This window comes from Ranitomeya imitator, chromosome 2, assembly GCF_032444005.1.
Source record: "Ranitomeya imitator isolate aRanImi1 chromosome 2, aRanImi1.pri, whole genome shotgun sequence".
Taxonomy (NCBI): Eukaryota; Metazoa; Chordata; class Amphibia; order Anura; family Dendrobatidae; genus Ranitomeya; species Ranitomeya imitator.
The window spans coordinates 770,709,610-770,727,158 of NC_091283.1; the positions used below are offsets into that span (position 1 = coordinate 770,709,610).

At 48.2% G+C, this 17,549-nt stretch overlaps 2 protein-coding genes across 6 annotated transcripts in view; one reads left to right on the plus strand and one right to left on the minus strand.

Moving 5' to 3' along the window:
- Window positions 1-4,330, minus strand: part of RPP30 (ribonuclease P/MRP subunit p30) — a 61,545-nt gene extending 57,215 nt beyond the window's left edge. The window contains exons 1-2 of one of the 4 annotated variants that reach the window (XM_069753477.1): window positions 4,199-4,330; window positions 35-117 (exon numbers count right to left, since the gene is read on the minus strand). In XM_069753477.1, coding sequence (XP_069609578.1) covers window positions 35-116 — 82 coding nt within the window. In that variant the 5' untranslated portion in view covers window position 117; window positions 4,199-4,330. Of the gene's footprint in view, window positions 1-34; window positions 118-1,285; window positions 1,387-4,190 lie in introns of those variants that run through there. The other 3 variants (XM_069753475.1, XM_069753476.1, XM_069753478.1) reach the window with 3 other exon arrangements.
- The window catches only part of LOC138665724 (intelectin-1-like), an 81,915-nt gene that overhangs the window by 46,345 nt on the left and 18,021 nt on the right, over window positions 1-17,549 (plus strand). Inside the window, exons 1-4 of one of the 2 annotated variants that reach the window (XM_069753472.1) lie at window positions 4,486-4,613; window positions 9,584-9,653; window positions 13,175-13,342; window positions 13,646-13,893. In XM_069753472.1, the coding sequence (XP_069609573.1) occupies window positions 9,590-9,653; window positions 13,175-13,342; window positions 13,646-13,893 (480 nt within the window). In that variant the 5' untranslated portion in view covers window positions 4,486-4,613; window positions 9,584-9,589. Of the gene's footprint in view, window positions 1-4,485; window positions 4,614-9,583; window positions 9,654-13,174; window positions 13,343-13,645; window positions 13,894-17,549 lie in introns of those variants that run through there. The other variant, XM_069753471.1, reaches the window with a different exon arrangement.

Here is a 17,549-nt window from a genome sequence, read left to right on the forward strand (position 1 = left end):
TGTTATTAAATGGTGTATGAGCCGTTGTACTTACGGTGTGCCGCCATTTCTATAAGGCTTTGTAACTTCTTCACTTCCATACAGTTTGTAATGTTCAGGTCTACAAACACGGCCATGCTGAAAGAGAATCGGGCGAAGAAATATAAGTATCATTCACCAAGTAACCTGCACGACGCGTCCCCCAGACACAAGACTTAGTCTAGTACTACAGGAAGCCAAAAAATCAGCCCCCCCACTATGCTCCATCTGATGACACAGGATTTCCTCATTACATCTTCATGCCTATTAAATGTCCGAAACAAAACACCCGTATATGGTGGATCCTTAGGACATGCTGTAAACGTCTGATGGGGGTCCTCCTACTCCTACCCTGCTGGTGGCATCGCCGCTGTGAGTGGAGAAGTGGCTGCACACACGCATTCCCTCCATTCTCTGCTATGGGAGTACCGAAAATATCCAAGAAAACGTACACCACTATTTTCAGGACTCTCATAGAAGTGAATAAGGAGCCACACATGCAGGGCGGCCCCCCCATCATAGGAGCGCAGGGCAGCCCCCCCATCACAGGAGCGCAGGGCAGCCCATCACAGGAGCGCAGGGCGGCCCCCCATCACAGGAGCGCAGGGCTGCCCCCCATCACAGGAGCGCAGGGCTGCCCCCCATCACAGGAGCGCAGGGCGGCCCCCCATCACAGGAGCGCAGGGCAGCCCCCCCATCACAGGAGCGCAGGGCAGCCCCCCCCATCACAGGAGCGCAGGGCGGCCCCCCATCACAGGAGCGCAGGGCGGCCCCCCCCATCACAGGAGCGCAGGGCGGCCCCCCCCATCACAGGAGCGCAGGGCGGCCCCCCCCATCACAGGAGCGCAGGGCGGCCCCCCCCATCACAGGAGCGCAGGGCAGCCCCCCCATCACAGGAGCGCAGGGCAGCCCCCCCCCCATCACAGGAGCGCAGGGCTGCCCCCCATCACAGGAGCGCAGGGCGGCCCCCCATCACAGGAGCGCAGGGCGGCCCCCCAATCACAGGAGCGCAGGGTGGCCCCCCCCAATCACAGGGGGAGCTCCACCATCCCAGGAGCGCAGGGCGGCCCCATCACAGGGGGAGCTCCACCATCACAGGAGCGCAGGGCGGCCCCATCACTGGGGGAGCTCCACCATCACAGGAGCGCAGGGCAGCCCCCCAACACAGGAGCGCAAGGCGGCCCTCCATCACAGGGGGAGCAGGACAGGTCAACAATTGGAATCATTTTATGGTATGTTCCTTGGATACATTATAGCAGCAGCGGACCTGTGGCACGCAGAGTCCTCCCTGTGGGCACGAGCGCCATTGCCTTTCAGCACCAGTGGAGCAGCGGGTGAGGAGCCCAGCAGCGCCAGCCCTTCAGCTCGATCTGCATCCAAGGACACGCACAGCTGAAGAGTACCACAGCACAAAAACCTGCCGGGTCCATGAGCTGCAATACACACTGCAGGCCAATCAGAAGCCAGCAGCAGATGTCAGCACACATGACTGGTGCATGGCTGTGATGTCACGCACCGCCCCGTCACTTGACACTGATGTCAGCTGCCAGCCTCAGAAAACGACGAGGTGCCCTGGGGCAGAGGAAGGAGGGCAAGGAGCCATGTTTATCGTGTGTTTTCTCTTCTATGTATTGAACAGTTGCGCCGGCCAGACGGGGGACATATATCAGAACGGGGGAGCACATACCTGGATGGAGGGGGTGGGGGGAGAGCATATACCAGGTTGGGAAGCATTGCCTTTATATCTGCAGTATGGTCCACCTACTCTCATCTGTGGCTGCTCTCTGCTGCCCCCGCCTGCTCTTGTCTGTGGCTGCTCTCTGCTGCCCCCCGCCTGCTCCTGTCTGTGGCTGCTCTCTGCTGCCCCCCGCTACCCCCGCCTGCTCCTGTCTGTGGCTGCTCTCTGCTGCCCCCCGCTACCCCCGCCTGCTCCTGTCTGTGGCTGCCCCCCGCCTGCTCCTGTTTGTGGCTGCTCTCTGCTGCCCCCGCATGCTCCTGTCTGTGGCTGCTCTCTGCTGCCCCCGCCTGCTCTTGTCTGTGGCTGCTCTCTGCTGCCCCCCGCTACCCCCGCCTGCTCCTGTCTGTGGCTGCTCTCTGCTGCCCCCCGCCTGTGGCTGCTCTCTGCTGCCCCCGCCTGCTCCTGTCTGTGGCTGCTCTCTGCTGCCCCCCGCCTGCTCCTGTCTGTGGCTGCTCTCTGCTGCCCCCGCATGCTCCTGTCTGTGGCTGCTCTCTGCTGCCCCCCGCCTGTGGCTGCTCTCTGCTGCCCCCGCCTGCTCTTGTCTGTGGCTGCTCTCTGCTGCCCCCCGCCTGCTCCTGTCTGTGGCTGCTCTCTGCTGCCCTGGCCTGCTCTTGTCTGTGGCTGCTCTCTGCTGCCTTCGCCTGCTCTTGTCCATGGCTGCTCTCTGCTGCCCCCGCCTGCTCCTGTCTGTGGCTGCTCTCTGCTGCCCCCCGCTACCCCCGCCTGCTCCTGTCTGTGGCTGCTCTCTGCTGCCCCCGCCTGCTCCTGTCTGTGGCTGCTCTCCGCTGCCCCCCGCCTGTGGCTGCTCTCTGCTGCCCCCCGCTACCCCCGCCTGCTCCTGTCTGTGCCTGCTCTCTGCTGCCCCCGCCTGCTCCTGTCTGTGCCTGCTCTCTGCTGCCCCCGCCTGCTCCTGTCTGTGGCTGCTCTCTGCTGCCCCCGCCTGCTCTTGTCTGTGGCTGCTCTCTGCTGCCGCCTGCTCTCGTCTGTGGCTGCTCTCTGCTGCCCCTGCCTGCTCGTCTGTGGCTGCTCTCTGCTGCCCCCGCCTGCTCTCGTCTGTGGCTGCTCTCTGCTGCCCCCGCCTGCTCTTGTCTGTGGCTGCTCTCTGCTGCCGCCTGCTCTCGTCTGTGGCTGCTCTCTGCTGCCCCCGCCTGCTCTTGTCTGTGGCTGCTCTCTGCTGCCGCCTGCTCTCGTCTGTGGCTGCTCTCTGCTGCCCCCGCCTGCTCCTGTCTGTGGCTGCTCTCTGCTGCCCCAGCCTGCTCTTGTCTGTGGCTGCTCTCTGCTGCCCCCTTGGTCTCATCTGTGGCTGCTCTCTGCTGCCCCCGCCTGCTCCTGTCTGTGGCTGCTCTCTGCTGCCCCAGCCTGCTCTTGTCTGTGGCTGCTCTCTGCTGCCCCCTTGGTCTCATCTGTGGCTGCTCTCTGCTGCCCCCGCCTGCTCTTGTCTGTGGCTGCTCTCTGCTGCCTGCTCTCGTCTGTGGCTGCTCTCTGCTGCCCCCGCCTGCTCCTGTCTGTGGCTGCTCTCTGCTGCTCTTGTCTGTGGCTGCTCTCTGCTGCTCTTGTCTGTGGCTGCTCTCTGCTGCCCCCTTGGTCTCATCTGTGGCTGCTCTCTGCTGCCCCGCCTGCTCTTGTCCATGGCTGCTCTCTGCTGCCCCGCCTGCTCTTGTCCATGGCTGCTCTCTGCTGCCCCCGCCTGCTCTCTGCATGAGCTGTTTTTTCTTAAACTAAACCCGGAGTATTCAGGTTATATTGCCGTGTTGGCACTTTGTGATAAGTGGGTTTGGGTTGCAGTTTGGGCTCTCCACCACTGCACTATGGGTTCCTGTGATGGGCGGACCCCCTTAATCAGTGACCTGGTCCTTCCGCACACATCAGTATCTCACAGCCACAATTGGAGCCGTGTTTTATAGGGTTTTGCCATTACATTTTTCCCAAACTGCTCCCTCTGCCTTAGAAATAATGAGTTCTCTGCACCTGCCCTCCCCAGGTCCAGCGCGGTCTCTGCTCCTGCCCTCCCCAGGTCCAGCACGGTCTCAGCTCCTGCCCTCCCCAGGTCCAGTGCGGTCTCTGCTCCATGTTCTCAGGCTGCAGCGGTGACATCACGTCAGCAGCGCTGCTACAATCACTGAGCTCACCATCTTGTGCTCTGTTCAGAAGTCCCTGAGCTCAGTGATTGGCTGCAGCGCTGCCGACATTATGTCACTGGTGCAGGCAGAAAGGTGAATGTATGTGCCAGGAGAGCTCCGCTGCGCCAGGTCCGGCCAAAAGTCGCAGAATGTTTGGGAAGACTGATCACGCCATATTTTGGCAAGAATTCTGTTAAAAAAACAACCAAAATGAATCAGATGACGAGCTCTATGGCAACCACTACGGCAGTCGTCCATGCAGAAGCCTGGGAAAGCTGCATAACAATCCGCGTGGGAGCGGAAATGGTTAACACCTGGTTACCGGAGACAACCGAGAACCGCACGAGCCCGATCGCTGCACGATCACCTACGTCATCTGCCGCTGCTCCCGCACGTGTCCGCTCTCCCCACACAGAACGTAGCAGTGTCCACGTGATCCGGCAGTCACCGCTCTGACCAATCACAGCTCGGTAACAGAATACAGGCGGGGTTTCCTGTGCTGGACAACTATAACTGTCCCTGGGTGGATTCTTGGGCCGGTATCACGGACTGTATGTGAGCGGCTGGGATTCGTTAGCGGGTTACGTTACTTTTGGCCTTGTTGTGTGACTGCGCCTCCCTGTATGACCACGTGGCTCGGTGTTGGGTCTCGGCTGTGACTGGAGACAGTGCCGGTGATTGTGGCCCGTGAGGAGCCGGTTGTGGGGTCTTGTTGTGAACCTCCTGCAGCCGCCTGTGTAATTGCATTCAAATAAATGGCCTCAAAATGGCAGAAAAGTATTTACTTCTCTCCTTCCACGTTGTGGCAAAGACTAATCTATGAAGCGTCTATTCCAGCATTGGTTTTTTGCCTGTGTGGGATTTGTTCTAGAATCTAACATCTAGGCGCAGTCAGGCAGCCGTGTAACACTGACCACATCCCAAGACCGGCCGGCGGCTCTGCTGACCTGAACACGGCAGCTTCCAGTATTTCTACGCAGCCCTCCTGCTCTGGTCAGCAGAGCCGCCGGCCGGTCCGTGCACTGCCATGCGATCGTCCATGTTATACGGCCGTCTGACTGCAGGCTTAGGATGGCGGTCACCGGCCGAGGATGGGTGTCCTACATAGAAATGAGCGCCAATAAATGACTAAATAAATAGTTTATTAGTAATGACACAGTAAGATATAAGTACCATAGAACAACACGAGAGGAGGGAGGGTGATGCAGATTGGAACATATTAATGTACATGCATTACAGTAATAAAACACTAGATGGCGCAGTAACTATAATATAATGCAAAAACCTATGGAAAGCACATGTAATGTAACCCACCACTCCACCAGCGATGGACAGCAGCCTTTCCCAAGATTTTAATCATTAACCACGACAGTCATGATTTGTTTGGAGCGAGCACATGTAGAACCAGTGGAGCGAGTAATGTGCTGAGGCTAGAAGCTTCGGTTATACTGTCAGCTTAGGCCTCTTTCACACTTGCGTCGTGTGAGATCCGTCGCAATGTGTCGTTTTGGGAAAAAAAACGCATCCTGCAAATGTGCCCGTAGGATGCGTTTTTTTCCCATAGACTTGTATTGCCGACGGATCGCGACGTATGGCCACATGTCGCGTCCGTTGTGCACTGGATGCGTCGTGTTTTGGCGGACCGTCGTCACGGAAAAACTTTCAATGAAACGTTTTTTTCGTACGTCGCATCTGCCATTTCCTACCGCACATGCACAGCCAGAACTCCGCCCCCTCCTCCCCGGGACTTAGAATGGGCAGCGGATGCATTGAAAAACTGCATCCGCTGCCCGCGTTGTGGCGAATTTTCACAACGTACATCGGTACGTCGCGCCGACGCATTGTGACGGCCCCGTACCGACGCAAGAGTGAAAGTAGCCTTAGGCTCACAGACTCCCTTTTATAGACTTATAAGATTGTAGTTTACATATTTTTCTCCTGATCATTGACCTGTCTAGACAAGCTGCCAATTACTGGACAAATGAGCAAAATGGTCGGGTTAATTGACTTTTAAGCTTGCGGACACTCATCCTGTAATGCCAAGGACCAAGGCAAACAGAACAATCATATGAGCGGTCGTTCCTTTCACATGAAATTGCGGTCAGCCTGTCTACACCGATTACTTGCAATTTAACAGCCTATGCAGCGCCCCAGGATCCTGGTCGTTGCAGTAATGTCATTCTCCTCTAGGGGGAGTGATGTTACATTTGGAGGCAATAAAGGAGATCTCTTTACCAGGTAACACCAACACACAACACACTTCACACTCCAGTCCACCAGGGGGAGCTATGCTCCTATTTATTAGGGCACTCTTCACAATTAGGTAAAACTGGTGGTCTGGAAAGGAAGTTAGTCAGATGCTGGCTGGGCTTCACCCAGTTAGCTGCTGCCTGAGCTCTGCTCAGGGAGTTGGTTCCTGACAGGGGTATGATCCTGTCAGGGGCCTAGACAGAAGGCCATGGAGCTGTGCCTGCCCCACGTGCAGCAGCTTCCAGAAATAGACACGAACAGAGAACTGTATTGTAGAGAGTGCGAAGAAGTCATAGCAAAAGGAGAGGAAACCAGAAGGAGTTCTGCCCTGCACATGCTGCCTCCTTCTGAGGCGCAGGATCCCGGTAGCCGGAACACCGAGGGAGCAACAGTTCTCTATGCCTTGCTCCAGAGACCGGCAGGACAGCTAATTCCACGTTACCTGCCCGCCCTATACCCAAGAGGAAAGGTGGCACCCACGAGAGGCTGGGGCGTGATAGAGTCCCTGTAAAAAGACTCACGCCACCCGTCATACGGGTTTGTCCTATTCATCTGGGGGACAGAGAGAGACATAACATCTAGAACACCTACAACAGTTGAGAGGACCTCACCGAGACGCACAGCAGGGAGGTACTACAACACCACGGCGCTAGAGGAAGGCTACTGATTTCCACCTAGATAAGGGGACTCTGGATTTGCCTTCAGACCGGCCGGACTCTGTCTGCCCTGTGATCTGGTGCTCTGGACTGTGGATGCTAAAGTCTACAGTAAAAAGGTAAAGAAACTGCAACCTTGTGTCCTCGTTCTTTACTGCGCCTCACACCATCCACCATCTACACACCGGGAAGCCCTGGGGACACACTTCACCTGTGGGAAGGTATACCATCTATCTGCCATAACATCACCCCAGCGGACCCCTAAGCAGCGTCGGTCATCCTGAGCAAATACCACAGGTGGCATCACGAACATTTCCCCTTTAAAGACCTTTCCCTTTTATTAACGGACCTACCGAGGGCAACGGACCAGGTCAGCCACCGTGACATCCCCCTTGAGAACCGAAGGACCCGGTACTGAGTACCCCACAGCCCACGGGGGTGCTCCACCTATATTGTCTTTCATACAACATCTGCAGTTGGCCAGTGTGAATGCGGACGTATTCTTCTTGTTTCCCCATTATGCGCACTCTAAAACTACCCAAGCGTGTCATGTTACTTAAAGGAGTTATCCAACACTTTGTTTTTTTTCTAGAGGGCCAAGAACTTACTGGCAGGCAGTTGCTAACTACTTGCCTATTCTGCCTTGCAGTGATCTGTTCCCGGCTCAGTTCAGTCGGACAGCTCTTGCCAGCGATTCTTCCTCTTCTAGTGATGTCACAGTGACAGAGCAGCTTTTTCTCTTCTGCTCTGCTCTGCCAAGATGGCATCTTTGCCAATATCATACCGATTGACAGCCTGCTCCCCTTAACCTACAGGTCCTTCTCAAAAAATTAGCATATAGTGTTAAATTTCATTATTTACCATAATGTAATGATTACAATTAAACTTTCATATATTATAGATTCATTATCCACCAACTGAAATTTGTCAGGTCTTTTATTGTTTTAATACTGATGATTTTGGCATACAACTCCTGATAACCCAAAAAACCTGTCTCAATAAATTAGCATATCAAGAAAAGGTTCTCTAAACGACCTATTACCCTAATCTTCTGAATCAACTAATTAACTCTAAACACATGCAAAAGATACCTGAGGCTTTTATAAACTCCCTGCCTGGTTCATTACTCAAAACCCCCATCATGGGTAAGACTAGCGACCTGACAGATGTCAAGAAGGCCATCATTGACACCCTCAAGCAAGAGGGTAAGACCCAGAAAGAAATTTCTCAACAAATAGGCTGTTCCCAGAGTGCTGTATCAAGACACCTCAATGGTAAGTCTGTTGGAAGGAAACAATGTGGCAGAAAACGCTGTACAACGAGAAGAGGAGACCGGACCCTGAGGAAGATTGTGGAGAAGTACCGATTCCAGACCTTGGGGAACCTGAGGAAGCAGTGGACTGAGTCTGGTGTGGAAACATCCAGAGCCACCGTGCACAGGCGTGTGCAGGAAATGGGCTACAGGTGCCGAAATGGGCTACAGAGAAGCAGCACTGGACTGTTGCTAAGTGGTCCCAAGTACTTTTTTCTGATGAAAGCAAATTTTGCATGTCATTCGGAAATCAAGGTGCCAGAGTCTGGAGGAAGACTGGGGAGAAGGAAATGCCAAAATGCCTGAAGTCCAGTGTCAAGTACCCACAGTCAGTGATGGTGTGGGGTGCCATGTCAGCTGCTGGTGTTGGTCCACTGTGTTTCATCAAGGGCAGGGTCAATGCAGCTAGCTATCAGGAGATTTTGGAGCACTTCATGCTTCCATCGGCTGAAATGCTTTATGGAGATGAAGATTTCATTTTTCAGCACGACCTGGCACCTGCTCACAGTGCCAAAACCACTGGTAAATGGTTTACTGACCATGGTATTACTGTGCTCAATTGGCCTGCCAACTCTCCTGACCTGAACCCCATAGAGAATCTGTGGGATATTGTGAAGAGAAAGTTGAGAGACGCAAGACCCAACACTCTGGATGAGCTTAAGGCCGCTATTGAAGCATCCTGGGCCTCCATAACATCTCAGCAGTGTCACAGGCTGATTGCCTCCATGCCACGCCGCATTGAAGCAGTCATTTCTGCCAAAGGATTCCCGACCAAGTATTGAGTGCATAACTGAACATTATTATTTGTTGGTTTTTTTGTTTGTTATTAAAAAACACTTTTATTTGATTGGATGGGTGAAATATGCTAATTTATTGAGACAGGTTTTTTGGGTTATCAGGAGTTGTATGCCAAAATCATCAGTATTAAAACAATAAAAGACGTGACAAATTTCAGTTGGTGGATAATGAATCTATAATATATGAAAGTTTAATTGTAATCATTACATTATGGTAAATAATGAAATTTAACACTATATGCTAATTTTTTGAGAAGGACCTGTAACTGCAGATTGCCAGCTGTCAATCAGCATTACATTGGACTCGGAAGTGATGTCCCATCGACGGAGCAGAAAAGAAGAAAAAGAGCTGCTCTGTTGCCATAAGGTTAAAGGTGGAAAACTGCCAACAGAACCAGAACAGATTGTCAAAGGGCAGAAAAGGCAGGTAGTTAGCAACTACCTGCCAGTAAGTTCTTAACCCCATAGGGAAAGAAAAAAGTCCTGGAGAACCCCTTTAACTAGAAAGTGTAGTTGAGTTAGTTTAATAACAATGTAAGAAATGTCAGTCGTAATCAGAGAGCCACTGTGTCTCATTGTACTGTCTCTGAGACCACATAAGGGCATCATCACATTGTTACTGCATTACCTGTGTTGCTATTGTTAATATACTTTTGTTATTATTATTAATAATTATATATTTTTTTCTCCAGTGAAAAATGTGGCTACACAAACTGGCAGTCCTGTCTGTGGCACTTTCAGGTGTATTCACCCACAAATGTCGTAAGTACTTTTGGGTTAGATTTCTTATTACTAGCAGTGACAGATGAAATGACTTTAGGTCATCTCTTTATAAAACTGTCACAAAAGTGTTAAAATAATTGTTTATAGACAGAATATATGGAAGACTATGGGCGATGTTGGTTTGGCTTTCTTATTCTCCAAATATTTCCCAATGCTTGGAAATGACAGTTCAAGCTTCAAATGTATTTTCTTTTGATAATGGTAAACTTTTCTTTGTATTTACTCACATGTTGTCTAAGAAAAATATGGTATTCGCCATAACATAACTTATTGTTGCATGCTACAAAGCTTCCTTGTGTGTGTAGCAGAGCACTCACCAGGTAGTGGAAGATTTCTGGATACTTTAAGAGTGAGATAAAAGCCATAGGGAAACTAATCAAATGATGCTCTGCATACACACCAGGTTTGTTTGGGTGGGCTTTGGAAACGTTTCCTTCAGCCATCAATTGTGCATGTTCTCCCAGAGGTCTGTAATTGATATCATAGGTAGACCACAACTATGAGAGTCACAATGAGAAAACAAATCCAGAAAATCACCTTGTCTGATTTGGTAAGATTTATTTTTGCTAAATATGGTGGAAAATAAGTATTTGGTCACCTAGAAACATGTAAGATTTCTGGTTCTCACAGACCTGTAACTTCTTCTTTAAGAGGCTCCTCTGTCCTCCACTCATTACCTGTAGTAATAGCACCTGTTTGAACTTGTTATCAGTATAAAAGACACCTGTCCACAACCTCAAACAGACACACTCCAAAGTCCACTATGGTGAAGACCAAAGAGCTGTCAAAGAACACCAGAAACAAAATTGTAGCCCTGCACCAGGCTGGGAAGACTGAATCTGCAATAGGCAAGCAGCTTGGAGTGATGAAATCAACTGTGGAAGCAATAATAAGAAAATAGAAGACATACAAGACCACTGATAATCTCCCTCGATCTGAGGCTCCACGCAAGATCTCACCCCGTGGGGTCAAAATGAGTACAAATCCCAGAACCACACGGGGGGACCTAGTGAATGACCTGCATAGAGCTGGGACCACTGTAACAGAGGCTACCATCAGTAACATATAAACCCCCCAAAATATTCATCAAGCATAGGAGTTAAAATATTTTATTAACATATAAAATAAAAATGACACAACAATACATAATATAAAATATTAAGAATTAAGAAATGTTTTTGAAATAATTAACAAATACTAATGAAAAAAATTATTAAAAAATAAAATTAAAAAATAAAAAATAAAAATGAAAGGACCTGTATGCGGAGGGCAGGGTACGTCAAACCAATTGCTAAAAAAATGTTTGTATAATGAAATACAGAAAATATACAGTATATATATTAAATGTTAGATATTAGAAATTCTCATATTAATTATGAATGATGACTGGTATTACAAAATATATATTAATGAATTAAATGTGAATAACGTTACTAAATAATTAAATAAAGTGCAGTATTACCCAAAATCAATTCATAAAAGGCAAAAGTGCACATATACAGAAGAGGTATATATATTCACATGTGTATATAAAAAAATTCATATATTTATAACCAAAAGAATATAGTGAGATGCCATTAAAAAGGTGCCAATGTATAAATATTCTCCGGAATAAAGTGTAATTATATAATTAAACTAAATGTGAACAATGTTGCTAAATAATTAAATAAAATGCAATATTACCTAAAATCATTTCATAAAAAGTGCACATATATAGAAAAGGTATACATATACACATGTGTATATAAAAAATGCATATATTTATAACCAAAGGAATATTAGAGAGATACCATAAAAAAAAGTGCCAGTGCATGAATATACTCCTGATTAAGGTATAATTATATAAACGGGGAAACAAATAATAAATTAACCAGCCACAAATACCAACTGGTATGACGCACCGCTGCCCACCACACACATCACTCCAACGCACGTTTCGCTGCCACTTAATATTTTATATTATGTATTGTTATGTCATTTTTTATTTTATATGTTAATCAAATATTTTAACTCTTATATGCTTGATGAATATTTTTTGGGGTTTATATGTTTGATTTATATTCATTAATTTTACATTTATTAGACATTTTTGGTATTTCTTTTCTATATAGGATTTTGTTTACCATCAGTAACACCCTACGCCACCAGGGACTCAGATCCTGCAGTGCCAGACGTGTCCCCCTACTTAAGCCAGTACATGTCCTGGCCCTTCTGAAGTTTGCTAGAGAGCATTTGGAGAATGTCATATGGTCTGATGAAACCAAAGTAGAACTGTTTGGTAGAAACAAAACTAGTCCTGTTTGGAGGAGACAGAATGCTGAGTTGCATCCAAAGAACACCATACCTACTGTGAAGCATGGAGGTCACAACATCTTGCTTTTAGGCTGTTTCCCTGCAAAGGGACCAGGACGACTGATCCGTGTACATGAAAGAATGAATGGGGCCATGTGTCGTTAGATTTTGAGTGCAAATCTCCTTCCATCAGCAAGGGCATTGAAACGTTGATAGGTCTTTCAGTATGATATTGATCCCAAGCACACCGCCAGGGCAATGAAAGAGTGGCTTCGTAAGAAGCATATGAAGGTCATGGAGTGGCCTAGCCAGTCTCCAGATCTCAACCCCATAGAAAACCTTTGGAGGGAGCTGAAAGTCCATGTTGCCCAGCGACAGGCCCAAAACATCACTGCTCTAGAGGAGATCAGCATGGAGGAATAGGCCAACATACCAACAACAGTGTGTGCCAACCTTGTGAAGACTTACAGAAAATGTTTGACTACTGCCATTGCCAACAAAGGATTTATAGCAAAATATTGAAATGAACTTAAGTTAATGACCAAATACTAATTTTCCACCATAATTTGCTAAATAAATCTTGCCAAATCAGACAAGGTGATTTCCTGGATTTGTTTTCTCATTTTGACTCTCATAGTTGTGCTCTGCCTATGATGTGAATTACAGGCCTCTCATCTATTTAAGTGGGAGAACTTGCATAATTGGTGGCCGACTAAATACTTTTTTCCCCACTGTAGGTATAGGGTAGATCTCGCCATTGTTCCTGCCCAGCAAGGATTTGGGGGGACAAAAGAAACTGCTTTGGACCTACCAGTTGTGAGAAAAGTCAGATAAAAGGTTATTAATATCTGAAATATATTTCCTATCCACAAGATAGGTAATAAATGTCTGACCAATGGGCGTCTCATCACTGGGAACCCCACTAATTAATAGAGAGGGTACCAGTTATTACTTACAGAGAACAACCACTCTGTAGTTTTCATTAACTCCATAAACATGCTCAACCATTTCTTTAATTAAATGCCCCATTTTTATTAATCTGGAGGAGGAAAGGGTGATAAGTGATAATTGTCAATTGGAGAAAAACAACTGTAAATCATTAATTAATTAAAGTAGAGTAGAAAAATGTTTGCCCGACTTATGTGCTCAATGTTGTGTAAAGGAGAACCTCTACTAATAAACTACTCTAACTTTATTTCCATTCTTAGTGGATTCTTCTATTTCTGAGATGAAGCAAAGCATTCTGAACATGTTGTCTTGCTGGGATGAAAACCCCAATAGTGACTCTAAATCTAAACCTGGGTATCCCGCTGGTGGAGAGCGCTATGGGTACAGGAGCTGCAAGGAAGTGAAGAAATACGAAAACAATGCAAAGGGTGATAATTATGTAATTGTAAAGTATAAATGCAAGACATTTGTTCATTTTGAAACATCTTTAAGGCACAAAGTATAACAAATTATGACTATGATGACAATAATAGCTGCCAAAAAGACAATACACAATAAGCATTTGGTGTTTATAATGGGTCGTTTTAGTGGCTTTACTGTCTTCCTGTTATCACATTCAAATTGATCAGATCCCCAAAAAAGTGAAGCTCAATAAAACATGAGATGTACAGAATACGATTGTGCACGCGGTGATACAAAGAGAGGCTCAATACCATCTGGTGTGATTGTAGATGGAGTATACATGCTGACCACAGAAGATGGAGTGATGTACCAGACCTACTGTGACATGACAACTAGTGCTGGAGGTTGGACACTGGTCGCCAGTATCCATGAAAACAATATGAATGGCAAATGTACAGTAGGAGATCGCTGGTCCAGTCAGAATGGAGACAACCTCAATAATCCTAAAGGAGATGGTAACTGGGATAACTACGCCACATTTGGTCTACCTGATGGAGCCACCAGCGATGATTATAAGGTCATTTGGCAGATATCTTTATTTTTCAATGTTCTACCCTTGTGATGCTTTAAAAACCACTAATACCTTTACATTACCTGAATACATTATATTTATATTTTTTCTTGAATATTTGTCTTTAAAACATTTTTTCATAGAAACGAATAACTAAAAAAATCTGTATTGCTCGAACATACTGTATTTTTAGGCATGTATTAGAGCAAAGAGATTGAGCAGGACCCTGTGTAAGGTGCCGGAGCAATGTAGTCGTGGACGAAGTACTGCTTCCGCTGACTCTGGCACCCTACAAAACCATGCCCCAGTGTGCTGCTGTGTGTGGGGGGCATCACACTTACTTGTGGCCAATAGGCCTCCACTGGCTCCAGGCTTTAATCTTCCAGAACCTTTGCAGCAAATAACCCAAGGGACACTGAATTCGTTAGGGCTTATCGGGTTACAGTCTTTCCCATAGGTACCGGACATAACTTCAGCCCTAGTTTTTGGTTTGGGTAGATCATCTCTCTTGCTAACTCCTCTAGCACTAGGAATTCTTCTCCACTACAAGCAGTGCACCCGGACTCCATCACTTCCCGTCTCTGAGAGTTTGAGTTCATCTTTCCCTGCACCTTCGCAGGATTACTGCACCCAAAGGCCCCAATGTCCATCTCGAGGTTCCCAGGTCGACAGAGGGTTCTATGGCAATCCACTGCCCAGAGTATCAGGGTCACATTGTCCCTAGCAACCTTTTGCCTATGACCACTGCTGTTACTTTACCACACGTTCTCTAACTGCCCTTGGCACTTCCTGAACTTGGCAGTAACTTTAATTTCCCCCCTCCATAATCTGGGTCGATCATCACTGTTAACTCTGTCTAGGCTAAACTGCAGCCCCAGAGGCTTTTACTTTCAGATAGCATACATTAATATAAAATACATTTAACCACTTAGGGCGTCAGAGAGTAGAACATCATCATCACCACCACTCCTACACTTGATCCAGTGGTTACTTTAACATTCCATTGCTGCAAGACCTGAGCACTGTGAACCTCCTGCTACCTGAGACCTTCCTGGCCCCTCTTCTGCCTTATAGACCGCCACAACTTCATGAAGCTGCAGAGCAGCCGCCTGCTTATCAGACGAAGGGACCGGGGTCCCACAGGCAGTAGGAGGTTCACAGTGCTGTGGTCTGACTGCCATTTTCAACAAATGTGGTTACTGGACCAAGATTTTGCAAATTGTTCAACTCTAGCATGTGTATCACATTTTCTAGCTTTTAACGGTGTTTTCTCATTTTGTATTTTAAGAAGTGCAGTGCTTTCTGCCTCTCAATTTCTTGTTTGCTGACGGGCGGTGCGCTCCTAAAGATTGACAGCCTGGACCAGTGGTTATGTCACACAGCTGCTCCAAACTGTGCAGTCTTCCATGATGCAAGCAGAGGAAGCTTTGCCTTTCTAGCCTCAGAGGAGCACAGGGGGGATTGAGGCTGGCTGGGTACAGTGATCTGGTCATCTTCAAAACAGCACTTTCAAGCTCTAGAGCAGTGTTTTTCAACCAGTGTGCCGCGACACATGGTCGGGTGTGCCGCGGGGGAACGGGAGTCAGCTGTTCTCTGTGCCGACTGTCAAGCTGACAGCCGGCACAGAGAAGCTGCAGCGCGCCGGCTCCCGGAGATCAATTGTACTCGCAGACATCTACCAGCTGCGAGTACAATTGAGGCTCTGACCGCTGGGCCAGAGCGACGCCAGCAGCGTGATCAAGTCATGTGATCACGCTGCTGGCGTCACTATCCGGCGCGCAGGGGACAGAAGACACTTGGTGGTAAGTGCTCCTGTGCTGTGGAGCTGAAGACACCGAAGATTCAGCGTGGGGTGGGTTTATGGGGAGTATGTGGGGGGATTTATTAAGTGTGTGGGGGGATTTATTAAGTGTGGGGGGATTTATTCAGCGTGGGGTGGGTTTATGGGGAGTATGTGGGGGGATTTATTAAGTGTGTGGGGGGATTTATTCAGTGTGTGGGGGGGATTTATTCAGCGTGGGGTGGGTTTATGGGGAGTACGTGGGGGGATTTATTAAGTGTGTGGGGGGATTTATTAAGTGTGGGGGGATTTATTCAGCGTGGGGTGGGTTTATGGGGAGTATGTGGGGGGATTTATTAAGTGTGTGGGGGTATTTATTCAGTGTGGGGGGGTATTTATTCAGTGTGGGGGGATTTATTCAGTGTGGGGGGGGGATTTATTCAGTGTGGGGGGGATTTATTCAGTGTGTGGGGGGATTTATTCAGTGTGTGGGGGGGATTTATTCAGTGAGTGGGGGGGATTTATTCAGTGAGTGGGGGGGATTTATTCAGTGTATGGGGGGGGGATTTATTCAGTGTGTACGTGGGGGGGGGCTGGAATTTATTTAGCATGTGTGGGGCAGGGTGCATTTATTCTGTGGAAGGGGATGGATTTATTCTATCGGAAGGGCAGTGGATATATTCTGTGGGGGTGAGTGGGGAGATGGGGGTGGACACAGTAGCGAGGGGAAAAATGTGTGCTGACAGTACTGGGAGCAACGGTGATGGGATGTGTGAGGACAGTATGGGGAGTCGGGGGAATGTGTGAGGGGGGAATGTGTGAGGAGGAAATATGGAGAGAGCAAAGGGGTATGTTAGCAGGGGGGGGGATGTACAGGAGGAGGCTATTAGAAATGTGTGCAGACAGTATGGGGGGATGAAAGTGTGAGTGGACACAGAATAGATACTGAGTAGTGTGAGGGTAACAGCCAGGAAGAGACAGTATGCCAAGTAGGAGGAGTGTAATGAAGGGGCACAGTAGAGAGACTGGGCTCTCTATGAGGGACACCGTATGAGAAGGCAGTGTGAAGTATGGAAAAGAGAGAGAGGGTAGTGTGGATGGCATGTACCATAAGAGGGACAGTGAGGGTCATATTATGTGCTGGGAATAAAGTGAGGGGCAATTATTTACTCAGGGGCTCAGCCTAGGGCAGATATTGTTATTCCGGAGCATTATAATAACACTGCTATCTTTAAGGGTGTTGTGTCGGGATGTGCTGCAGAAGACAGGAGAAGATGGAAGTCTGCAGAAACGAGCTCTGCCGGTGGAAGAGAAGAGTCATCATGGCATCTGGACAAGGTGAAGATGAAAAGAAAGAGGCGACTCCACAAACAACGTCATCTATCAGGTACCTGGATGTAAATGTGTTTTTTTTTGTGATACTAATTCTCATTTTTATTTGTTAGGAACATTAAAGGGGATGTCCAAGGTTGTGATGAGTCTGCAGTCATACTATGTGACTGCAGACTTCTGAATTCTCACAGTGCACACTGCTATCATAATTCTCTGATGTTGGTGATTTACATACATGCGGTCACGTATTGACTAGACATGTGTGGCCTCATTCAATGAAAATGAATTGACTGAGGCCGGACACGTCTAGTTAGAATGTGACCAGAAGTATCCAAATCACATACTTGTGCTGTCATGACCGTCCACTCTGGCCACCGGCAAGGGAGAATCCTGAAAGTGTGCAGTGCTTGCGCTGTGAGAATTCAGAAGCCTGCAGTCACATAGAATGACTGCAGACTTTCATCTCAAACCTGGACGCACCATTTTGTGCCATTTTGGTTGGTGGTGTGCCTCAGGATTTTTTAAGTATAAAAAGTGTGCCGCGGCTCAA